This window comes from Lutjanus erythropterus, chromosome 6 (assembly GCF_056507025.1).
Source record: "Lutjanus erythropterus isolate fLutEry1 chromosome 6, fLutEry1.hap2, whole genome shotgun sequence".
NCBI lineage: Eukaryota > Metazoa > Chordata > Actinopteri > Lutjaniformes > Lutjanidae > Lutjanus > Lutjanus erythropterus.
Genome location: NC_139322.1, coordinates 6,121,595 through 6,147,923, shown reverse-complemented (window position 1 = coordinate 6,147,923; position 26,329 = coordinate 6,121,595). Strand labels below are relative to the sequence as shown.

At 40.6% G+C, this 26,329-nt stretch overlaps 1 protein-coding gene across 2 annotated transcripts in view; it reads left to right on the top strand.

Moving 5' to 3' along the window:
* Positions 1-26,329, top strand: part of syt6a (synaptotagmin VIa) — a 108,699-nt gene that overhangs the window by 64,486 nt on the left and 17,884 nt on the right. The window contains exons 2-7 of one of the 2 annotated variants that reach the window (XM_084720351.1): positions 425-815; positions 6,342-6,903; positions 15,735-15,855; positions 17,489-17,660; positions 19,229-19,379; positions 21,177-24,290. In XM_084720351.1, coding sequence (XP_084576477.1) covers positions 425-815; positions 6,342-6,903; positions 15,735-15,855; positions 17,489-17,660; positions 19,229-19,379; positions 21,177-21,248 — 1,469 coding nt within the window. In that variant the 3' untranslated portion in view covers positions 21,249-24,290. Of the gene's footprint in view, positions 1-424; positions 816-6,341; positions 6,904-15,734; positions 15,856-17,488; positions 17,661-19,228; positions 19,380-21,176; positions 24,291-26,329 lie in introns of those variants that run through there. The other variant, XM_084720352.1, reaches the window with a different exon arrangement.

Genomic DNA, 26,329 nt, shown 5'->3' with positions numbered 1-26,329 from the left:
TGGTTCTGTTCCCATGAGTATTTCAAATTTAAATAGATTGCAGTATTGTTTGCTTTTTTAAATTGTTTGTCAGACTATAATTACTTTTATCTGCATAGAAAATTATCTGTCTATATACGTACATGAATGTATACTATATTTACATTTGAATTTTGTTTACATTAATCTGCTTTTCTTATCCCTTGGCTGAACTGCAGACTAATGGAGACTACTTTAATATTTATGAAGCACATCTCCCCATATACTTGGCTGCTGTCCTCCGTCTTATATAAAAACCACTGATATAGCACCAGACCATTTGAAAATTCATGTCCTAATAGCCCGTATCTCTTCTCTCTTTCTCTCCCTTCTCACCCTCGTAATCACCATCTGTTTGTCCATATTGTGTGATCCTCTGTTTCTGGTCCCCGCGGCTCGTCACCAGACGCTACTTTTGGCCTCCTCCTCGGTGTGTTTGTGGTCTGCGGCCTGGCTCTGCTGGGCCTCCTTACATTCGTCTCCTGGAAGCTGTGCTTTGTGCCTTGGCGAACGAAGGCCCATTTCCCCAGCCCGTCCCTCAGCCCGGTCCGTGGCCCGCAGCACCGCCCGCTCCAGCCGTCTCCCCTGCTGGCCAGTCCCCAGCAGCCACCGGTCACCATGGCGACAGAGAAGGTGAAGGACCCCGTGGGTTCGATGGGCTTCCTGGAGGCAGCGGTGAAGATAAGCCATACATCTCCTGACATCCCCACCGATGTGCAGCTGTCCATGAGGGAGCACTTCCTGCGCCGCACGCAGCGCATGCAGAGGCAAACCACTGAGCCGGCGTCCTCCACTCGGTTAGTTACACCCATGTGCATGTGTATGTACGAGTGATAGTACTCAAGACTGTGTGACAAGGTTATTCATGTGGTAATATGCTCAGGGGGACATACAAGCATGCATGCATGTGCAAATAAGCAAAGTTAGCAAAGGGTAAGCAAAGGGCAAGTTTTGAAGCAGGATTGTATTTTTATCTACTTATTTATTTATAATCCCCATTAGCAGGCCTAAATGGAATTTGTAAGGTTTTTTTTATTTTTCTGCAGTGATCCAGAACAAAAGCCTGCAGAATTCTTTGTTTATCTGTTTTTTGCTTGTAATGCAGTAGACATTGTTTTTCTAAGATTGTTTTTTAGCTAAAATGAGCTCACAATACATTAAAACATTCAACTTAAGTTGAAGGTTGAAAAAAATATTTAGTAGATTTTAGTGGAACATCTAAATTAGATTTTTTTTTTCCATCACCAACAGTTCAAACCCAAGTGTGAACACTGGTTGGAAAAGTCAACCAGCATATGTAGGACACATGGAGCTTTATCTTCCACCCGGCGCAAAGCAGTGCACAGCGCAGTGCAGCTGTCATTGCTATTTTGTGATGAGTTGTCATTTTTTCAGTCAGTGCCCATGTTGGGTAGATAGCAGATGTACTTGCGCCCATCTATGCGCCCATGGGAGTGTTGGTTTGAAAATGAGGTGTGGTTTAGGCACATTATTGGTGCACTGCTATCTTGAGGCAGCAGAAAGCAACTGCACCATTGACCAATAAAAACCTACTTAAAGGACACGTTATTCAGACAATAATGTGCCCACATAGGAGGGTTCACAGCACACGTACGCTCAGCTTCTAAGGCACTGCAGTTAATCCATGAGTCATGAAAATCAACACTCTGATTAATAGCAGATTGGTTGCAGGTGGCTGAAACAGGAAGAAGCTGTGTGCGCATTAGAGAGTGACACCATGCCAATTTACGCACAGATCTTTAACTTCATTGATTGGTTAAATCCAACAGTATCTTCAAGATCTGATAATTAATGTCCTTTGCTCTTCTACACACCCAAAGGTCTCTCTCTCTCTCTCTCTCTCTCTCACACACACACACACACACACACACATGGTTAAAAAACATGTGGTTAAAAATCCTGATTTCTATTAGAGCTGTCTAAAAGATTTTTCCTGTTAAGACTTTCCTCTGTTCTGATTTTAGTTTTTCTGCTTAATTATTAACAGTATTTGCCGCAGTAGCATTATGAGCACAGCGAAACAAAACTGAAGCTTCTCTGATCATTAAACCATTGCTTAAATGATGCTGATGTGATTTCTTTTTGTGTGTTGTATTGTCTTCACAATTTACTTTAATGATCCAAGGGGTTGCTTTCAATAATTAACTTACTGGAGTAATGTTTTCATGTGCACTTTACTGTCACAGCAGTCATCCTTCTGTGCCTTGGATCATGTGTAGAGTGCACACATACAGGCAGGACAGAGGGAGATGCTCAGTCTATTTCACCTTCCTGCAGCCCATCCATCATTAATCATAATGTTTTTGGAGGTAATTTTTATGAGACAGCCCACTGGGTTAACTGCAGTTCCTTCATCACTACATGTGGGTCATTTCGGCATCTCTGTTCACTTTTCCAACCTGCAAACTCCATCATTTAAATAGAAATGCACCACAGTCAGGCACACCTGGTTCTCTGAAAGGGAATGAGAGATGACGCTCTGATGTTACGCTGAAGACACACTTATTAATTCAAAGACTAAATACAACCTCTTTGCACCTTACTTTTACACTTAGATTGTGCACCGTTTAAATAGCAAAGCGCAGTTGGAAATGCCCTAAATGCCTGTGCGCCATGCACTTAAGACCCTGCGCTAAATAGGGCCATGGACACTAAAACGTAACGTTCAATGTGGAGCAGAGAGAGCACCACATGAACAGGAACAGAGGAGACAAGTGTATATAACATGAAACGAGATGTTTGTCCATGTTAAGAGAGACTCTAGTCTGCAGTGTAACATTAGGCTTCATGGTCAAAGAAAGTTTAGATCTTGTTGACACTTCCGTCCATATTCGTTCGCTCTGAGCCCTCTGTGTCTCCTCTGATTCTACATCATACTTTTTTTTTCAGGGGTTCATACCAGGCTCAAATTCTCACCTACCACTAGTTATGTGCTTGACGTTGTCCAATCAGAAACTCAGCAAAAGACTGGTGTTTAAAAAATGTATTGACAAGAAAGAAGCAGGGGAGAAAACAACAAAATCAGCTGGGACAGTCAAGGCTGAACAATAACCACAACATGACATTACAATGAGAAAATAAAAATCTCTCACATTCAACTTGCTACTGAGGTAAAATCAATACCTCAATAGTAAATAGTTAAACCAGAAATAGGGTTGGATGGACAATACTACTAATGTACATTACTCAACCTTCACATGCAGAATCTCATTTACAGCCCTATTATTAACACTAGGATGTTATTGTGTGACCTCAGTGAATCAAAACTCACCCTTTAAAACACCAAAGTCACACAAAAACTTATATAACCGTGGCTGTGAAGATTCTCAGTCATCCAGGTCATGATATTCATAGCAAGGGTTGTCATAGGCGCAAATGCTACGAATACCATGACCTGGATGACTGAGAATCTTCACAGACAAGTATTTATCAATGTTTTCAGTATTATAAACATCAGTTTTTAACTTTGCCACAACCAGACAGATTTTATTTAGACACAAGTTCGCACGTTGTCTCTAAGAAAAAAGAATCTATCAAGTCCAGTTGCCTATGACAACCCAACCGTGGTGGAAAAGGCCGCCTGAAGGCACAGTAAGGCGGTGAAAATATTCTAAATATAGCTTACATTTAAAGTGATATTGATTTTTTCAGGTGTCAGGAATATGTTTGCTGCTGACCCTGTCCACAGCAGTACATTACTTAGCTTCATCACTTCTCCTGCTGCTCCTCTGAACTTGGGATGCGCCATCTACTGTCGACTGACTGCGGTTAAGCAAACTTACATCCCCACTTCAAAAAAAAAAAAAAAATCCAAACTATCCCTTTAGGCCACAGCATCATGTGGCACAGAAAGTTCATTAATCCAACATGAAAAAAAGGAAATGCCTGACTGCTACTTATTGTGTATTTTCAGAGCGTAGGCACCAAACGCCCTTAATATTCTACTAATGAATGTAGAAATTTTCGATCTGAGCAATTTGGTATCTACAAAGTTAATTACAATAATACTGTAGGTCGTGTCTCTCTCTGCCTCAGAGGCAGCTCTGTGCAGGTCATTATTGTAAAGCTAATTATATGTGATGGCTTCTTCATGAGAATTAATGTGAAAGAGTGGTGAAAAAAGATTTGCTCTGCCGACTACGAGCAGAACTGCACATTTTCCACCATGTTAATAAGTGAACATCAGTAGTGCATTCTGCTTATTATGCAGCTATCCTTTAAAAGCACATCTACTCGTCCTTGGACTAAAGCAGCAAAAATTTACATTTAGGGTTCTGACACAGCAATCCATCAGTCACCCATGGGTCCTCATTTGGCCCCTCACTGGCCTGTCACTGTGTTTTTGTTGTTGTTGTTGTTATTATTTCATAAATTCAGCACAGTTTTAGCTTGACCTTTTTATTTCACCAACACATTTAATTAGAGGTGCAGAAGAGCTATTATCTGTATCCGTATCTGTTCAACCAATAAAATGATTTGTCTCTGTACCTGTATTCAGATAGAGGACCAGAAGCATTCATTTTTGCATTGGAACCTCTGCAGTAAACATATACAATTGACAGGTTGAAGGGAACAATCTTTATTTTAAATATCATTCAAGAGGCTCAGTGAGACATTTACCCCAGTGTTTGCACAAGATCACCAGCATCTCACATCAAAACAAATGCATGTTTTATTTATTCAATAAAATGTCATGTCATGAGTAAGAACTGCTCACAAAACTCCGATCAAACTGTCAGACTCGGCAGTGCTGATCAAGATTAGAACAAGATTCTGTTACTCGCTTAAAACGCTGTCAGAAACATGTTTTAGTGAATGTTTAGTTGTAAAACAAGACAGATTGCAACCAGACAGCCGCTCGCTTGCTCCTTGAATCTAGAGGGGAACTCCAGATCCACAAAAGCTCTCAAAAGAGTGATCATTTTAACCCAAATCTTGACCTTTTCCATCCTTAAACCGACCATGAATTTAAACCAAGTGCTGCCACTTTAGAAAACAAGATCAGTTTGTACAATGTGCACAATGAACAAGCAACACAGGAGTTGTAATATGATAAAGTTACTCACCGGGTCGCCATGTTGAAGACACAGGGACTCACATGCATGAACGTGCACATGCAGCCACTGGCTAAACAGAGACAAATAAATAACAACAAAAATGACAGGGACTGTGATGTCATTCTCCGCTCAGGAGGCCATTACTCAGTTATATCTTTGCACTGCAAATAGGTGTTTGCTGACAGCTAATGAGGCTGATTGTTGTATTTAGCACTTTTAAATCTGTGATTGATTGGGGGGGAAGCAGCCTTTTTTTAACTATGCCACAGTAATCATGGAGCTGACTTTTTCTGAATGATAATGAGTAACGTCAGATGGGAGAAATACACTTTTTTTATGGTATTATTTGTGCTCGCCCAATCATCATACATCACTACCTGTTATTGTATTTCCTGATGCAGATATCCAATCCCAGACAGTACCAGTGCAAAGCAAAGAAAAGCAAAACTTCAGATGCCAGTCAGACATATTCTTAATTGGTATTCCAAGCAGTGACAGTGGGAGAATAGTGGGCTTGCTTTCAAGAATAATTGTTTTCATGCATTTTAAAAAATAACGCAGTTGAAGGGAATAATCTTGGTTGATTAAATCAGTGATTAAAGCAGATGCAAGCTTTTTTTTTTTTTAACTATGCTGAGGTAATCATGGAGCTGACTTTTTCTGAATAATAATCATCAACTTCAGATAGAATAAATATCCATTTCTATGGTATTTTTTGTGCTTTCCTGAACAATATTCTGCTTCAAGTGCAACCCTGAAGAAATACAATAAAAGGTATTATTGTATTTTCTCATTCCTCACGCACAAATTCTGACAATCCCAGTCCAAAGCAAAGAAAAGCTAATCTTAGCAGTGTCAGACACCAATCAGACAGATGTCTGTATTCCAGGCAATGAGAATAAGTGCACAGGGTTTCTAGGGTAATTGTTTTCATGAATTTTTAAAAACAATATAAGCACAGGCCACAGGCGAGCTATTTCCTCTTACAAGGGGAAATCAGCTGGCCATTGGCTGTTGTTTGTGATCAATTGCCGCTTTAATACATGATGTGAGGTGACATGAGGTGGCACAATCAGTCACACTTTGTCAGCACTAGTTCTTTGAGGTCAGATTGGCGTGTCTTTCAATGTGTATCCCTTGAAGTCAAAACCTCCCAGAGTTTTTCTGTTCGTCACCACAGCTCTTTAACACAAACCTTTCCCTGTCACCCTTTCTTTCTTCCTTCTTTCTGTCCTGTCCCTGCAGGCACAATTCTTTCAAAAGACACCTGCCCAGACAGATGCAGGTAGGCAGTCTAGACCTGGGAAATGACTATGTGGCAGACAAAGAGGAAAAGCCCACCAGCATCGGCCGCATCCAGCCGGAGCTCTACCAACAGAAGACCCTGGATTCGGAGGATTCATCCAAGAACGGCAGCAGCAAAAACTGCGGCTCGATTAACTTCTCCCTCAAGTACGACTACGAAAACGAGGCCCTGCTAGTCAACATCCTCAAGGCAGTAGATCTACCTGCCAAGGACTTGTGCGGCACATCTGACCCTTACGTGAAGATCTACCTGCTGCCCGACCGCAAGAAGTTCCAGACCCGCGTCCACCGGAAGACGCTCAACCCCACGTTCAGCGAGAGCTTCCAGTTTCCTGTGCCTTACGATGAGCTGGCGGTCAGGAAGCTCCACATGAGCGTCTTTGACTTTGACCGGTTTTCACGGCACGACATGATTGGGGAGGTGGTGCTGGACAACTTGTTTGAAACATCAGACCTCTCCAGGGAGACGAACATATGGAGGGACATCCAATATGCCACCTCTGTAAGAATCTATTGACTTTTTCTGTTTTACATAATACATTACAATCTATACATATCAGTTACAGTGCATTTTAAACCCGGGCCAGAGCTTTTAATGATCCTGCCGAGGTCATGTTCTTAGCAGGAAATGTGGGGGGAGGGTTAAACCAGGCAGACACTGAACATATAGAGTCTATATTATAAACCATTTTCACAGCAGACTTGAAATAGTAGGCTAAACACAGGTGTTACCTGTGATACTACGGTTCTGTTCCAGTCAGTGCTGCTATTGTTCAAGTTGGCTCACTGGCAAGGTTCCGCAACACTAAATGGAACGGGACCTTCATTAGTGTCATTGATAACACCCGGTTGCTTTGAAAAAGATCTGCAGGTCAGACAATCAGATGGATGCCTGGCACGTCAGACGTTTTGGCAGACTGGCTTGCAATTTGCTAAATTAGCTATCAGGTGTAACTGGTTACTGAATCAGATGTAACTGGTTACTGAATAATTTATGCAGATTAGCTAGCTAGTTAGCTAGCTTTCTGCTAATGTTACCTATCAGATGTATTATTTTGATGTTTTAATCAGATGTATTGCTAATATTAGCTAACTTAAGATGTTGCTTTAACAGGTCTCTCTCTGCAACATCTTTTAACTGTCTCCAAAATTTGTTTTTCATTTGAACAAGTCAAGCACCTGGCATGACTCCAGAAACAGGGAGGAGAAAATTGACTACTTGGTACTACGCCTGCTAGACTGTTATTGGAGCACAGAGGGAAAAGGGGCAGGACTTAGGATGGGTCAATGACCTGTTATAGTTGTACTGACATTATTTTAGTATTTAGTATTAGTGGAGTAGTACTTTACGTGTTGTGGCTGAACTGAGGACTGACACTGTGGTGTAAAACTAAACTTCACTGCTGATGTGGCAGTCACCCATTCTCTGGTGGTTGTTTCATTTCCCCTTTCCCTACTTCATCTTAGCTGAGTGTTTTGGTTCCTCTGAGTTGATTGGAGGGTTATTCAGATCACCTGTTGCACAGGGTGTGGGAACTGGCTCCTAAATAATAAATGAGCGCAGCTTGGTGCATTCTCCTCCTGGCCAATCAGGATGTGTCAACGCCCTTTCTCTTGGGCTTAATAGAGCTGGGGAATTGTGCATCCAGAACACTGTGTTCCTTCCTTGACTTATTACAGACCCTTTTTATTTTTATTTTCAGGCAGAAACACTGGACATTAAGTCCCTTTGAGACTTCTTTGGTGTATTTTTTTCTGATTGAGGGTGATTGTGAGTCTTTTGAAGCCTAGTTTGGGGAATACTAAAGATGTTTCCACTGGGTATTTGCATAAACATAAAAGTTCCAGGTTTTTGCTGTGCATGTAGTGTAAGTTAAAACAATGCACAAGGATAATAAAAAAACACACTGTAAATGCCTAGTTTAAGCAGCCTGGGGAACACTTACGTTGTACAATTACACCTTATGGCATTTTATGTGTACTTTATAGGCTGATTCCAGTACTTTCAGACTAAATGGGTTACACGTGTGGTAGCGCCATGACCAATGCAAGCAGCACTTTGACAGAGTGGCATTTTTCTGACCTTGAAATTTGCTTTGCACTCTGTGTGGTGCAGGGAGTTTCATGCAAACTTTGCAGCACAAATCAATTTCTTTTGGCATTTGACTGGAACCTGTGTCTCAAGTGTTGTTGTAAAAAAGACATCTCAGAACCAGGACTGTTTCTGGCACAAAGTCAGTCCATCGTGTTACAGGAATGACTGGCAATTAGTTCTTTATAGTGTTACACTGTGCACACTCTATAACATAAAGTGTGTGCAGGTGTATGTAAAAGAAAGAAACTGAAAGGCTGGCTGGCGGTGAGTTGTTTACCTCGAGGTGGGATCGGTGGCCATGTCCAGCAGTGTTTGTAAAAGACTTCTAGTTCAAGTTTTGTTGTCTGTGGTTGGTCCAAAATGGAAACAAATCTGGAGGTGATTGACATGACAATAAAAGACAAGCAGCCAAACAGGTGCAGGCTCTCAGTCCAACAGGAATCCCTATAAACAGATATCTGTATATGAAGGCAGAATTCATAGGCAAGGGACTAGACTTTGGTATTGAAAAATTTCTGGCTCCTGTTTTTAGTCTATTTGTAGTCTTAGGAGAACTGACTAATGACTTGTGAAAAGACTTTGGTCGCACTGAGGTAAACAGAAAGGAGAGAAAAAGAGGCAGAACGCACTGGCCAAAATTCAACCTCAGAACCCTGGCAGATGACGGTTTAGCTTTTTATGACCTTCATATGCAGATATCTGTTATGTGATCATGACTTGATCATAATCGGATTCGTTGAGCAAGTCATAATCAACTTTGATTGGCCGGGCTGTTTCAGAGCGATAACATCATTGATGTGACAGGTTGAGAGTAGAGTATATTTATTGATCACCACACCTGCTGATCTATATTCAACTTCACCTAGCCTGTTGAACTTGACAGACATGAGGGCCTTCCACTTCAGGGCCCAAAAATGCTCACATTTCTGTACTTTTAGACTGATGAACAAAAAAAAAGAGGATTCAGTGAACTTTCCCCCGTCAGTGTGGAGAGATGGCAACATTTCAGCATTTTCAAGTAGCTAATTAAAATTTCCACATAACATAACCTAACAGTGAACTCGTTAATTTAAAATGTAAAATCCAAGCAAGATTTAGAGACCTTTTTTAAGCGTCGTTGAGGGGATTTAAATCCAGGCTGCAGCCCTGTAATCTGAATCAAATGATGAGAATTACATATAATATCAAACTCATTAGTATGAATCAGATACATATTCTCCAAATGCATAATTGTCATTTATGAAAATGCATAAAGGGACTAGTGGAAATCACCAGGTGTTAACATCTCAAACATAAAAATATGTCTGACTCACAGCTTACTCATGCAATTATGTTTCTCCTGGCTTTGTTACTTGATGGTGTCCAGGGGCCATGTTCAGGAACCAAGTGTTCTTTGTCTCTGGCACCATGTTAGAGACCTTAGAGCCATCATCACTTTATCACCTCCATAGAGCCTTTCTATATCTGACAGTCACCCCCCCCCCCCCCCCCTTTTGTTGAACTTGAGCTTCTTCAAAGGTTGTTCAATAATCTCAGCGTTATTGCTTAGGAGGCAGAAAAGCAGACCGCCCTCTCCTTGGCACACAAACTTTATTGAACCGCCAAATGATTTTACGACAAAATCCCTTGCTCACATTAAATTCAAGATTGGCAACATAAAGAATGCACAGATGGCAGGGCTCACTAGAAACAAAAAACAAACATGAAGTCGTCTGTAATGTAGATCTTGGGTGAGATTAAGACGCTGCTTTAAAATCACTGTGCAGTTTAATAAGTGGAAAAGATGCCAGTATTGAGCAGAAGGAGGGACGGTGAAAGAAAAGAGCCAGCAGCTTTCCTCAGTGCATAGATCAAGGAGAGTTATTCATCAATAACTCCAATTTATACAAGGATTACTAAGATAAAGAGTCTGGAGGAGCCCAGTATACTTATCGACTTCGGGCCATTCCTCATGTGTGTTCGATCTGAAAAAACTACTTTGGGAAGGTTTTTACATGCTAATCAGTGGAATGAAAGAAGGAGACTATTTATCATATGGACATGACTAAAAAATAAGAGGTAATGAGTCGTTGTAATAAGGCATCAATAGTGTGCAATTAATAAATTATTGGAAATGTAAATAGAGTAAATGACAAATAAGTAATTGCCCTGACAGCTGACTTTACAGCAGACTAACGTTGCAGACGCACTGGATCAGTTGACAGATGTCAAGTCAGTGGACCCTATTTTTTTTTTTCTATGGACAGCAGGAGATCCAGCTGCGCATTGCATGATGAATACCGCACGGCGAGATAACAAACCAGTCATCCTATCTAAATGTTCATAATCATGACTTGACCTCACATCTATGCAAACAAGTCCATCCAGCGCAATGCATCAGGCTTAAGAAACTCAGATCAGACTGTCAAACTAGGCCGTGCTGATCAAATATTTAACACGAGCCAAAACCAAACACCGCCCAGCTCACACCATATCAGTCTACAGCCATGTGTGGCTAGCTAAATGCTAATGTCAACTAAGTGTGGCCATCTCTGCGGCTGAAAAATAAAGCCATCGTAGAAGTGCCAAAAACTGCAGTTCCTCAAATGGCCACATGAGGCTCAAAAATCAAAAGTCAGTCGCTGTAGATGCCCAAATTAAAATGTCAAACTATATAGCAGAAATAAACATCTTCAAAGCCTGGTATAAAAAACGGTTTTGGTCTCTATAGCTAATTTTTCCCATTAAAGACAACTGTGCGGAGGGTGAACTTTTATGTAACTCACCTGTTTAAATAATATTAAGGCTTAAAGTAAAGTGACAGTTGGGTTCCATCACAGATGGCTAGCCACTAGGTAGCTGCTTCATTAAGCTGCGTCAACTCCACTCACTTCAACTCTTTTTTTTGGATTAGCCGTAGGGTTGCCACCTGTCCTGTATAATAGGGGATCGACTCGTATTGAAAAATAAAATGCAATGTCCCTTACTGCATTAATAATTTATTCACTTTGTGCTGCATTTTTACTCAAACCCCACTCTAAAGCATGCAATATGTTTTGGAATGACATGACATGATGATAAAACCAAGAGAGTTTCATGAGACATAGACAGATTTTCCTTGCAGATGGTGGACTGCGTGACCTGAAGTGCAATTCAGCAGATGACTGCCACGTCAAAAGAGGGCAGGGACAGAAGGAGCAGAATGGAGTTACTTTGACAGACCAAACATTTTGTCCATGTCTGTGATCTGATGGTTTAATCTTAAATGTAATTGATGCAACTGTTGTTTTTTTACTCTTATTGACTCTTTATTTCCTTTACAGTCATGTTGAGAGTAGCATTAGCTTGATCTGTGTCCTCAGGCATGGACCACTGGCAAGGTGTCCCATATTTTCCCACACTGAAGGTGGCAACCCTAATTAGCTAGTAGTTAGCCAAGTCAGGCCAAGATGACAACAAGTTCTAGAAAACATGTCCATCAACTACATTTGTGCATGAGGCATAATTACGCTAAGCTAACTTTAGCATTGGATTTAGCTAAATTCATAAACCATATGATTCACAAATCTCATAGCTCGATATGACTGCTGACATTTTGCTATGCATTATGTTAACTAGCGAGATCATGGTGTGTTTTTAATGTGTTGTTATAGAGTTTGGAGAACTCTGAAACACTTTTCTTCCATCACTCTTTGGTGTGTCTAGAAGGGAATCCTTGATTTCCAAACCTCTTGTGGGATTTGTTTGTGTTACTTCTTCATTGTGCCCTTTGTAACAACACTAAAATGATCGTTCTCGCAAGATTTCACAGGTCTCTTGTTCCCATCAAGACTTTGTCCATCACTCCCTTCTTCCTCTGCTTGTGTGGCTTCCATACATCTATGGTCACTTTTGGCTATGCCGTCAACTGTTATTGCTTTGTGCTTTGAGAGGTTAGCTGCAAATAAAGTCAAAGTTCAAATAATCTGAACACAAAGGGTAGCAGTGCTTCTTAGTTGGGCGCCCCCACTCTCTCCATAGTAATTCAACGGGAGAGCCAGCACAAAGCACCTTTTACCCTCATCCTGCCAGTTTTGCATGTTACACCCCAGGAGCTCAGAGTACAATCTGCCCCTTAAGTGCAACAGTTTGACCCAGAATGTTGTGGTGGAGAAGGTCTCTGCAAGATGTGGGCGCAACGGTCTAATTTTGCGTTGTTTGGCCAGCCTGAGTTCTAATTCATCCGTTTCATTTTCCTGAATCGTCATTTGCCAGGAACAGGCTTTAGTCACAGCTGGGTTAGCATGGCTCCTGTCCTACACTCCTCTTGGATTGATCCAAACCGGTGCACCCAGCTGACCCGATTTAAACTCGTGAAAAATTTTGGCACCGGAGGGAAAGTCACACAAGTCCATATGCTTCGACCTCTGGGGACCCTGAATGTCGGTACTAAATTTCATGGCAATCAATCGAATAGCTGCATTAAATATTTCAGTCTGGACCAAAGTGGTGCGCTGACCTAATGACCAATGGCTGACATTGCCATCCCCGGATCCGTGCAGCTGGCGAGGCTAAAACATGATTAATGCCGCACAGATAATATTGACTGGCACCAAAACAGGCTGTGTTCCTACAAGGACAATCAAAGTGTCACTTCATGCTTTCATAACACTTGACATTTCTGCTGCGCTCTCACGTTATGGCTGAACCTTCACACCCTTCAAACAAAATCCCTCACTTCCACAGCGGTGGAAGCCAAATCGCAGCTGCATGCGAGAGGAGACGTTAAGACTGCAGCACTCAGACAGACGTGTTAAGATTTGCCAATCAGCGGGGTTCTCACCAGCCTCATTCACAGAGATTAGAGGTCTGTGACCTTAATACTGTTTATAGGATGGTTCTAAGAACTCACACGAGACAGATAACAGGACTTTTACTCCACTTGAGACTATTAGCTCAGTACAAACTCATACAGGATTGTCTCTACTCGAGTGAAAGCTAATATTTTACTAAGTGGACAGATTGTGCTTGGTAAGGTTTGTCTCAAAAGTAATTTAAAGTACCAAAAACATTCTTACATGAGGGATCTTGAGAGACTCATTCACTCCTTGATTGTGGGGGTGATTGGACTGCATTATGCTGAAGTTACTCAGCTGTAAATTTGATGTCCTCTACTTTGTTTTAACAGTTTAATTGACTTATGATGATCATCTGGAAACACGATCAGAATTTATGTTTTTTGAAACAGCAGTGAGAATAATGAAAACTGCTGTTTGGCAGACGTATCAGGGAGTTGATCGGGAGGTCAGCCATCATTTCAGATTTACACCAAATTGTTTCACGGAGCTACTGACAACTAAATAACCTCGAGGACTTGAAGTGAAGCCCAGTTGTTGTTTCCTTTTCTCACTTGAATAGCTCTATATTGGTGGTGAGACATGTGAGGCCTGCTTTTTTCTTCCCTCAGCTTGGTGCTTCAGGAAAGGCTAAAGTTAAAGCTCTGCTAGGATTAATATTTTAATATGGCTTTACAATTTCATCATCAAGACGTGATATTGCATAAATATGCTTTTTTGCTTTCTTGCCAAAAGTTAGATGACAAGATCACAACCTCATGTCTGCGCATTAACTACGGAGCTAGAGCCGAGAGGTGGTTAGCTTATCTTACTGTAGCATTAAGACTGGAAGCTGCGAGCCTTGCTGCTTTCCATATTTAAGAAATTAAATTCCATTTGTTTGTCTACAGCTGCATACACTGACCAACCACAAGTTTTCTTGACAGTGTTGACATTTGTCAGTACGGAGAGTTGTGGAGCCCAAAATCGAGAATGCTAATGCTGCTTATTAGCTGTGTTGCAACATCTACTTTTCAGTTCCTCTGTTAAAGCATTGTGCAAAGAATAGCTTCATTCAAATGGGGTAGTGTTTAGCACGTTCACAAGAGTTCATTTCAGTGCCGCCCTCTTGTGGTGTTCACAACCTCCGAAGTGGAAATTTTCTGAAAGCTTAAAGGCTGGTCACACATAAGCGAACGCAGTGACCATCGCCTGCGAAGGAGGACTTCTTTGCTTTTGGTTGCCACAACCCTAAATTTATGCACGTGTGACCGGACCTTTAGAGTTCACAAGTTGAGGCGTGTTTGCTGATGTTCATTTTTTTTAAATATTGAAGAAGACCTGTCCCCTTCATCCCCCCTGAAATCTACTCCTACAGTCTGTCCCTCCAGAAAGATGCAACAATTAACACAAATTCAATGAATCCCTGTATATTTTGTCACAGGTACTGAAGAGAACACATTCACTCATGTCATTGTTGCCGACATTTATTAGTGATCTGTGCACTTTTAGATTTAATAATTTTGTACTTCCTGTTTTGATGTAGTTTGAGCTATAAAAAGATTTTGCTTCTTTGTGGATTATTCCCCAGGCGCACTTCTTCATTTACAAATAAAACATCTTTTGTTAATTTTTTTGTTATCCTGAGACGTTTTGGTAAGTTTACTGAGAACACCCAGAACAGGATGTGGTTTTATTCTCAGTGGAGATTACTTATTTTTCCCCCTGATATTTACTTGCTCCTGCATTTTTTTTTTCTGAAAAGCATTTAAGGCTGCAACAATCCCAGAAAGAAGCCAGAAATCCTGGAAGGACTGAACAGTGTGTGCCCTGTTTTACAAACTGACAGCAATACAACTCATTCTCTAACCTGCACTGTGCTTCACAGCAAATATTAATTTGTCTTTAAAGAAAACTCACACTACACCTGCATCCCCTCTTTACTCCAAACCTCACTGAAACAGTGCTGCAGTTATCCAAACAATAGGCTCATAATGCAGTTGTTTTTCAAGCCAAATATGCAGATACAGAAGTTGCTTTATTACCTTTTTTTCCACACACTTTATGTCTAATTTGTGTTCTAATTAGCTGGTTTACTGGTCTCAATTGTTAGCATGATTTTATTACTTGTGGGAACAAGAGTGCATCATATACTTTACTATGTTTTGCAGTTTCATTATAGAGGATGAGGACAACAGAAAACAATGCAGTACATTAACTTTTTTCACAGTTTTCTTCTCTGACTGTGTACTCTGGCAAGTTACAAAAAAGCACTATAAATAAAAGATCACATTGATCCCAGAAAAAGACCTCGAGAGAGACTTTTATTGTGGATCAGAGCCTCGGTGTTGAATGTAAATGTGAAACTGAAATAGATTTGTTTGTGTGTGTGTGTGTGTGTGTGTGTGTGTGTGTGTGTGTGTGTGTGTGTGTGTGTTCCCACAGGAAAGTGTTGACCTTGGGGAGATCATGTTTTCACTATGCTACCTGCCCACCGCGGGCAGACTCACACTCACTGTCATCAAGTGCAGGAACCTGAAGGCCATGGACATCACTGGATACTCAGGTGTGTGTGTTTGTGTGATTCGCTCACAGCTGCAGTGGCTCAAAATGAATGATCCCCCTATGAATATTCAATCGTAAGTGTGTCAGATAAAGTGAGCAAACAGTGGGAGCCATCTCTACAGCTGCGCTCTGTTTATTTCAGCGGTTATTAATATTCAGCACTTGCGATATTAAGACATTGTCAGCAAATAGTTTGAGGCAGTCTGTTTATATTAATAGACTGCAATTGCACTTTTCCATTCCCTGTTTCCTGACAAAATCCTTCCTGTAAAATGTGACATTTATTGTGCATTAAATGCCACAGTTCAGGTGTAATTTTTAGAGAATGTGGCATTTTTTTTCCCTCCCATGTTTAATGACATTTCACGATTTTAATCCCCTGAGTTTTTAGGGGTTTAGCTGTCTGCCATTATTTCAATCCCTGCATCATAAACCCGTGGCTATCAAATTGTGCCTTCGAGCGTGTTGGGCTGCAAAGCAAGCACTCTTGTTTGTTGTTTATAGATTTAGGGCAGCTTACATCTGACTAAAGCGAGGCATAATGGATCATACGGGGCGAAACGCCACTGAAGGATGAAGATTGAAATCAGCATTCATCAGGAAGCTTTCTCCGTCATGCTGTTTAAGCTATCTATGGCCTCCCATCTTCTTTGTTTACACAAGGCATTGACTCATCTACTTTTATGCACATTACTGATGCCAGGTCCTCTAGGGTTGCTTTCATGCTCAAGCAGAAACCAAATAAGACAAAGACACACACTCTCACACACACACACACACTGGGGGATGAAATAGGCCACTGATAGCTCTATCTTCACAGATATCTTTGAAGATGTTTTGGCAGTCGAGGCAAACATTGTAAAAGCTTTGCTCTCGTTTAATAATCCCAGAAAGCTGATCTTCATGATACACTCTTAGAAATACAAGGACTAACTAGAACCATAAACGGCTCTTTGGTTTGTCCCTATAGGAGAACCCTTTTTGGTTCCTGGTAGAACTTTTTAAAGGCTTCGCTCTCCATCTTCTAAGGGTGCTAACAAGACACCCAGGAGATTCTACTGAGAACCTGTTGTTAAGGGTTTTATCTAGACCACCACAGTGGTTCTACCAAGAATCTTTTTCTATATATTTCAAGGGATTTATCTAGAACCTGCCAAGAAGGTTCTACTGAGAAACATTTTTTATATTCCAAGGGTTTTTTCTAGAACCCACTCCAGGGGGGTCTTCTGGAAACAGGGTTTTATCGAGATCCCACCCCACCCAGGAGATTATACTGAGAACCTTTTGTTTTATGATACAAAGAACCCTTGATGAAAGAGTTCTTCAAGGACATCAACAAACTCTTCTTTCCCATAAAGGGTTCCCTAGATGACAAGAGTTTTTAATGGAACCCTTAGTCTTAATAAACCCTTTTTCATAAAAGGGTTCTGGGTAGAACCTCAGCCTTTCAGAAAGAACCCTTTTAGAACCCTTATTTCTAAGAGTGTAATTACAGCTCTGGCTTTTTCTTAAACAAGACAGACAAACTCGGAGGGTCCAAACATGATGATATTTAATTATCCGCAATTGCTGTTTTGATAGTCACTTTTTTTCTCTGTCCTCGCTCTTCCTCTTTTCCTCTCACCGATCATCAGATCCCTACGTCAAAGTGTCGCTCATATGTGACGGGAGGCGTTTGAAAAAGAAGAAGACGAGCATAAAAAAGAACACTCTGAATCCCACCTACAATGAGGCCATCATCTTTGACATCCCGCCTGACAGTATGGACCACGTCAGCCTGCACATCTCCGTCATGGACTACGATCTGTACGTTCAAACCAAACATCTAATTTGGCATCATGTTTGTCCAAAATTAAATCATTAAAATCCACCTCCACCCAAAAATGTGGGTTTTTTTTTTCTTGTTACTTTGATGTTTGATCCTCACTGTGCAGTTTGATGTTTGTGCAGAGTTTGAGAAGTCTGCTTTTCTGAATTTTAAAGGATAGTTCATGTTATTTGTAGTGAGGCCGTATGAGTCCTACAGGAGATGGTGGTCGACATGTCTCAGGTTTGGAGAAGCAGCAGGAGTACCAGTGTAGGAAGCTAAGTAATGTTCTGCTGTGGACGGGGTCAGCAGCAAAAATCTGAAAACTGACCAGAGTCTTTCTGTGTCTGACTTCCTGCCTGCTTGGTCTGCAAATGCAAATGCACAGACGTAGCATCCATCAAAAATAGACCAGCCGCGTATTTGAAGCGGACCACAGAGGCAAGCCGCTTTGGGGATGCATCAAGTCCATGTCCGCAAGCGTTGTGTAAAATGGCAGCAATCAGCTGTGGCTGACGAGGGGCAGCCACACTTAGCTGTACCTGGTAAAATTTAGCCGTTAAACAGACAGATTGTTTTTTTTAGGTGTGGCTTATTTTAGATGACTAAAATAAATTTTGCTGCCATCATCTACTGATAATGACAGCGGACAAGTACCTCATTCAGCCCCACTTCAAAAAATATGAACTATTCCTTTAAGACACATAAGAGCATGATTTTGTGACTCCACAACAAGTTTGAAGCCAATCACGGTCCAATATGCAACTTACACAGGTGTGAAACTTGAAACCTGCAGCGCAAACACACTGAGGATGGAAGTCAGACACATCTTGCATCCAGTTGTTAAACTTTTAAAATGACACATATTTGCATATTGATAGGTTCTTCATTTTTCAATAAAGGAGAAGAAAGAGATGCAATTTTAACCAATAACTTGTTAATTTGTGTGGATAAACCATATCAGGCACAAATTATTATTGAAAGCAGAGGATTTTTATGTCTGCAGGGAATTTTTAATGAAAAAAGTCGGCTGAAGTGTAGTTCAGGAAAGAGCGGCACACTACAGCACCTTTATATTTACAGTATGTGAAGCTATATCAGGAAAGGGGAAAAAGTGGATGCAGTGCAGACAGCTGACAGAATGAGAACATTCGTGTTAAAGGTCAGGCTGTGAGTGTTTTTTTTTACTGCGTAGAATAAAAAAAGGAGCAGATACTAATTTTAAACGCAGCCTCTTGAGTTTTCTTTACTGCCTGCTCTCATGCTAGGATTAAATAAGGTTGTGCTAATAATCCAGGGATTATGTCAAGCTTTCAGTTACACTTCAGACATTGTTAATGGAGCACAGATCTCCTCTGATGGCCGTCCAGTGATGAGTCAATTCAAGTGTCACAGAGACAATCAGCCGCAGATTCACTGTATCAGTCGGAACGACATCCACGTGCGGATTTGTGTCTCCTTTCATTACGAGATGTCCTTCTCGCAATTATAAACCACAATCTGATGTATGAGACGTCGTGTCAGGTTAAGTCAGATGTATTCATGCAGCACGTGTGTGTCCCCACAGGGTAGGTCATAATGAGATCATTGGTGTGATGAGGGTTGGATGCAACGCCGAGGGACTTGGCAGGGACCACTGGAACGAGATGCTGGCTTATCCACGCAAACCCATTGCACACTGGCACCCCCTGCTGGAGTCCAAGAAGTCTGAGAAAGAGGTAGGTTTGGGACCGGAGGCTTTTTTTTTTTTTAAAGGAGTATTCTGCAGGTGTTCATTATCCTGCAAGATTCTGCATAATGTTAAAGAGACAGATGCATGCAGGTCTTCTGAAACAGCTGGTGGTAGTTATTGTAGTTTGGTCTGTTTGCCAACACTGTTGACAGTTGCAACAGTGGCAGTGGCTCATTGAGGGAATTATAGGTGGAGTACGTGATATTGGAGAAAGATACTTGATTGCTGAATGTCATTCCCTGGTTGGGTTTGGCGGCTCAGAGCAACCTGAGATTGAGACGCAACAATCAACCATCTTTCTCCAGAACTGCTTACTCCACCTTTAAGATGCTTATGGCTCATAAATTGGACTCAAAACTCAAAATCTGAACACACAGATATGATTTTGAAGTTATTGTGACTTTTTCTTTCTGACGATAGTATCATCAATGTCCATCATGATTTGGAAATCATAGAAAAAGATGCTCCTTAAGTCCAGAACCTACGTTTTTAGGATTTTTTCAGGGAGATTTTTTCATACTTTTAAGGGAAGCAATTTGCCAAAATGTTAGCAAATCTAAAAAAAAAACGTGGTTCAGGGTGTCGCCCACAGCTTGTGCTGCATCCCAGACAACATGGTACTCAAAAATTTCTGACACCTTACTTAAAAAAAGCACAATGGAATACTACAAGTCAAAGTTCCTACTTGTAAATTCAGGGCAAATCCATCCACCCCGACTTCGTGATGGAGCACTTGTCTGATGTCACACAACAAAGGCAGCATTGTAAACGGTAAACTATCAACTAAAAGGGAATGTAAAGTATACTTGCCTGTAGTTAACATGTTATCATGTAGTAAAACCTGTTACGCTTGTCAACTGATGTCAAAATATGTTGCTAATGTTATTATGGAAGGGAATACCGAGATAAGTTTCCAATTTTAATAGTGACAAAAATAAAATGTGTAATGGCGTCTGTTCGGTCATGCATCTGTTTCGTTCATATATGTGAAGACGCTGCACTGCTGACAGTTTAATTGTGTGTACACCTGCCAAAGAAACAATTTCAATGAGTTTGTCAAACGCTCAGAGGTAGGAAGTTGGATATTTCAACTGGGAAATTCTGACTTCCTGTTTATATCCTCTTAGGCATTGAGGAAATTGTACTTTCAAAACTTAGAGCATAATTATTGTATAATTTATTTATTGATTTATTTGAAACACATGGTCAATTTGATGATGCTTAAAAAATCTTTTATTTGTTTACTTATTTATTAGAGATGTAACAAAATATCGCAATAAAAAAAATATGTCTCAATACTGTACCAGGCTGACGATATCTACCGTGATATTACATGGCTAATTGCTAAAAGGACTGTTACTGACTGCTTTAAAGAAAGAAAGCAGAAACACTTCACAGTCATCATTTTTCTTTGTTTTATAATATTGTAATAAATATTGTATCATGGATTTTTTATTGTGGTATAATCGTACTTTGACTTTTTGGTATCATTACCTTGTTGTTTATTTCTTCTGTCTTGCAGTCACAGGTTTAGATGTAGGACATAACAGCTGGGAAGGTTTTTCTTTGTGTGTCACTCTGAGCTCTGGGAGATTGTGACATTTTAAAGACTAAATGATTGATCATGAAAATAATCATCAGATTAATGAATATTGAAAATAATCCTTGGTTGCAGCCCTACTCCGTACAGGTATTTTCCTTGTGTTGACAGCATGTGTGTTATGAATCATTTCCTTGTGTGTGTGTGTGTGTGTGTGTGTGTGTGTGTGTGTGTGTCCTGCAGTGGAAGGCGAGGACAGCCAGCTTTGACAGCCAAGGCTCGTGCCCCTCACCCCGGCCCCCTGCTAGTCCCTGAGCAGAGCCACCTGTGACCCAGCAGCCCAGAAGGGGGTTTCCTCCCTCCTGCTGATCCACTTCCCGTCTGTCTGATCGAGGAGAAACACGACCCCACTGTCTCTCCCTCTCTCTCTGTCCCCCTCTGTCCCTCCCTCCCTCAAGTCTAGTCCCAGAGCACTCCCAAGAACTGGTCTAGCACCACCGTCAGTCAGTTAGTTGTGTGAAGCGACGTCTTTTCAGGTCTGAAATGTGGGTGTTGTGACGACCCAGAGCTGCCCTCGTTGTCCTCAGAAGAGATTGGCCGGACGTCCAGTCTGCGGACGTTTGATATTGAGGTGAACGGATCTCGGTGTCCTCGCGGGAGACTTTTCAAAACGCTGAAGATTCAGCTTTGTGCTGCAGAGACTCTTTGATGGAAACACTCAGTCGGATTTCACTCCCTGAGAGCAGCGGAAGTTTTGTCAAAGGGAACATGAGGACGCGGCCGGGCTAGAAATAAGAGACGATCATAAACGAGATCTGAAGCAATTTCAAAACTCTACAGCTCTCTCATTGAATTTCACAGTGCTGTATTAGCATAAAAAACTGTAGCATTTTGGAACTGTTAGATGTAAATCTGCTCCATTAGTCGATAGTGTTTGTGAATAGCAAAACTGAAATGATCCAGCTGTGTTTACTGTACTTCCAGGTTCATCACTAACATTTAAGCAATTATCTCAGAGGCGGAAACTAAAATATTCTCAACTTGGCTATTTAAGCGGCCGAGACAACAAGTTTTATGTGACAAAGAAGAAGAAACAGCGGGATTATTGGTATTCAGACGTGAACAAATTGGCTGCGGGGTTATCAATCCTAAAACAAAACGCATTTTTCAATCTTCAATTTTCAATACAAAAAGCAGAAGTTAAATTACCTGACGAAAGCACAAACAGCATTAAAAAAACAACCCAAGAAGAAAAGGTTGTCAAACAGACAATGAAAAGTGTAATTTTGACAGAAAGAAGCTTTTTGTCAGGGGAGCTGTGGAGGTGTCTGTAAACAGAGAAATTGTGAGCACACTTTACACACCCCTGACTCCGTCTCTGTTTGATGTTTGCTTTTGAGCAATGTCACCTTTTTTCTTCCAAATGAAAACTCACACGGACGCTCATGTTTTCCTTCGCTGCTCAAAAACACTTCTTTGTCTCCTCTTCTTCTTTTTCTGAACAGGTTTTTCGGTGGATGTGTATAGTTTAATGTAAAGCCGTCTGTATGTACAGTATGTTTGTTTTTTGTTTTTTCCCAAACAGAAAATCAGAAAAGATATAATGATAGGTGCAGACTTAAAAAAAATACTGACATTTTGAATATATGTAGCCTTGTTGGTGGTGATGAATCGAGAAAAAGGTGAACATGTTCGTCTCTTGAACTTAGAAACATGCAACTTTCTTGATGTTTATCCTGTCATTAATCACACTGTTGTACAGGGATGACGTGTATTTCAATATGACATCCAGATGTTTGATCTGCAACATGTGGTAAATGGATTATCTCTGAAGACATTTGATGTGATTGAGAAAAAGACTGCAGCACTGCTGTTACATCAGTTTTCTTTATATCTGAATAATTCCTGCATATTATTTACTCTCTTTATGTTAACTTAAAGGTTAATTCCAGTCATTTTAAAACTGAGCCCTTTTTTTAAAACATATTTGGAGGTCTAAATGACTGACAGATGCATTTTTGGTATTGGTCCAGTAGATCATCTCAGCTGGCAGATGCAAAAAAGGCTGGAATGGCGGTAACATAATCCTTAGGGGCAACTGCACCTGTCAAAGTATGTCTACTAAAAGTGCAGATTTTTGCCACTGGCAGGCGCAGATTGTTATTCTAAGTGTCTGACAACATTATGGAAAGGATCCCTACATAGACAGACAGTTTCAGACAGCCCTTTCCAACAGGGAACTGAAGCTCTTATATTGCCATAGTTGCCATAGCGCCATTATATTGCTCTCTTCAAAGCCACCAGACTCCTCTAACAAAAAACTAATTTTACCTCGCAGAACATGAGAGTCGCTGGTCTACCACTAACTTGATCGGCTAATTTGTGTTACTGTGTGACTTTGCTGCAGATCTGAACTAAACTTGATTGCCAGTGTAAAAAACAGGCACTTTTAGGCGGCGTACTTTGACAGGGTTACATTGAAGCCTGTTTCACGACTGCCGGCTGAGGCGTTCTGCTGGACCAAATCTAAAAAATACTGCAAGCACCCTTATAGTTTTAGTCAAATAAAAGATGCACAAAATTCCAGTTGAGGTTTAGATGACTGTCCTGTAACTGAGCTTTTAATTAAAAGGTTCCATATAGATTTGTGAGAGTAACACATAATAATTTGTTTTTTACATACAGTATTTTCCTCCAGTTTACCATCCAGTGGTAGTAGTTTTGTTCTGCTGTAAAAGCTGGGTGCACACATACACTAGGGTACAAGATTGGACCAATGACTGACAGCTGACCAGGAGTTCAACTCGAGAAGCAGTTTTTGTGTCTTACAGTGCACAAATTGCAAACCAATGTGTGGAAAAAGTTCTGTCTCCCAAGAAGGAAACCATCCTTTCCTCTCAGACTGCAAAATTAGCTCTTAACATTTATCATTCTGGTCAGAGCATTGGATTTTAATAAGGTGGTAGATAGTTTCTACAGAAACTACTGAGGGAGCAACACTGGTCTCTGGGTACCACAGCTGACACTGTCACTAGCCACGTTTCCATTTAAATGGAAAGCGAACTTTAACAGAATGTCAAGAAAATCTGCAAAACAAAATGCAGATTAATTTGCATTTCCATCCATGACCAATAAGCGACTTTTAAACATTGATGCATTGAGATAAACAGCTTCTGGCACGAATTCCTCATTTGGATGCAACAGAAGAAGAACGCACAACAGGATGATGTAATTAAACGAGCAAGCAAAATACCTCAAATGACAGAAAACCATGTACAAAACATAATGGAAATATGGAACTTATATGTTTCATGTGTTAACTTTAAGAACTTTACAGTCTCCTCATTGCAGATCTGATGTTTTCTGTCACGTGCTTTATGTGTTTCATGAATTTGTCACTTTGTCATATTTTCCTTTTATTAATATACCGTTTTTTCCACCTCAGCTAAGTGTAAAAAGTTTTTTGCAATGTTTTGACTTTTGATTTTACATTTCTCACACTTTTTAAAAGCTGAGATTTCTTCTACCTTCTTCTACCTACCAGCTATGTCTAGTTAACAGCTGATGTTAACTAGACATAGCTGAAACAATAGTCGGGTTTCCATCCAAATCTATTATAGATTTGTAAATTGCAGAATAAGAGGGTGCAACAGGATGACTTAATGAAATCGCGCCAGTCAAACTTCACACGTTGGAAAAATGTACATGTAGAAAGCAGGACGTTAATATGACATTTCTGTTTGTTTCATGTATTAATGTGAGGAAGCTTCCATCAGATCTGTGTTGAGCGATCATGGCTGTATTATAGAGCCATGAGGAGACTGTCGGAGCTACTTCAGAACTTATTCCCATTAAGTGCATTAACTCTTCTTTGAAAAAGGCAAAAACCACCAAAAGCGAACAGTAAAACTTATTTTGCAAAAGCAGGTTTTTTCAAATGTTGCTGTTTCAGTCAACCTTTTCTAACGCAGTTCTTCAAAATGCACATAAAAATGTCGATTAAAGCACAGCTAATGTCACAAATTCACCTAGAAACAATAATTTTGCTCGTCTCCAGCAAGTTGCTTTATTTCTAAACTATGAAAATATATAAATACACATCATATATAAGCTGTCATGATATTGTGACAACTAGTTTTCAGATCCCCTGCGGCAAATGTATCCTCATTTTTTTCGGAAATGGGAAACATGTCTGCACCTTTTTGATCAAAACTATTAGTAATGGAAGCTCCATATATCTCTGTGATGAGAGTGAAACATAATAATTTGTTTTTTGCTAAGATTATTTCCTTCCAGTTTCAGTTTTACCCTCCAGTCGTGGTAGTTTTGTTGTGCTGTAATTGGCCGGCACAGATAACATCAGTACATTTGGGCCAGGAAATGTTAAGCTACAGACTCGGTGTGATATCAGGCAGGAAGAGTGCCAGCAGACATGCACAGATTATATTTGGGAAGGCTTGTACAGATAATTTCTTTTCGATATGAGAACCATTTATTGAATAGCTTCCATATTATCTCAGCAGCGGCCCACAGCATCTTTAATCTGATATGTGACAATGTTCTTGGCAGTGGCTCGGGCCGGTCTAGACTCCTGGAGCCTCATTCTGCAGCAGAGGACGAATAATACTTTGGCTCACGCTGTCCTCAGTCGGACTACATACTGTATATCACAGAGTTGGTGAAAATGTCTGAGAAACTGGGGGCCAGGTATCAAGACATGAGCAGATGCGTTCAGCAGACCCTTCCAGATCTGTTTTAGCCATTTCCGTCATTGGGTAGGTTTACCCCGAGCGAGCTGCTTAGTACCTCACAGTGTGCTGCTGAGGCTCAGACGACAGCGCGGGGGCAGCTGATGGGCGGGCAGGTCAGCGTCTACAGAGCAGTGGCATTTCTCTAATTGGCACTTGTTATGGCGAGAATGAGTCAGTGCATTATTGTTCGTGCTTGACGTAATCCATCGTAGCATCAACACTACTCACACAGTTTGAAATTTGCTCTCATTCACGCGGTTGTTTCCTTTCTAGACTAACGGCATTATTCACACATTTTTAATATCTTAATTTAGTGTAAAATTTAAAACAAGTGGTTGAAAAATAATGTTTCTGTTCCTCGTTATTTTTTTAAACGTGTTTTATGATGGTCATATATATGACAATGTGGTGTGTTTTCATAGTAAGTAAGACCTGTTAAATCACTTCCGCCTCAGTTTATGGACTGTTTCAAGCCCTTCTAGCTTTGCCTAATATTGTAATGTTTCTTGATATGATCTTGTATCCCTTCCAACTGTTATGATAGCACTGAATTTACAATTTTCTATTGAACATTTTGTATTTGTAATAATAGAAATGTTTGAGAAAATGTTCTGGTGATTGATTGATATCAACAGTTGTTAGTCC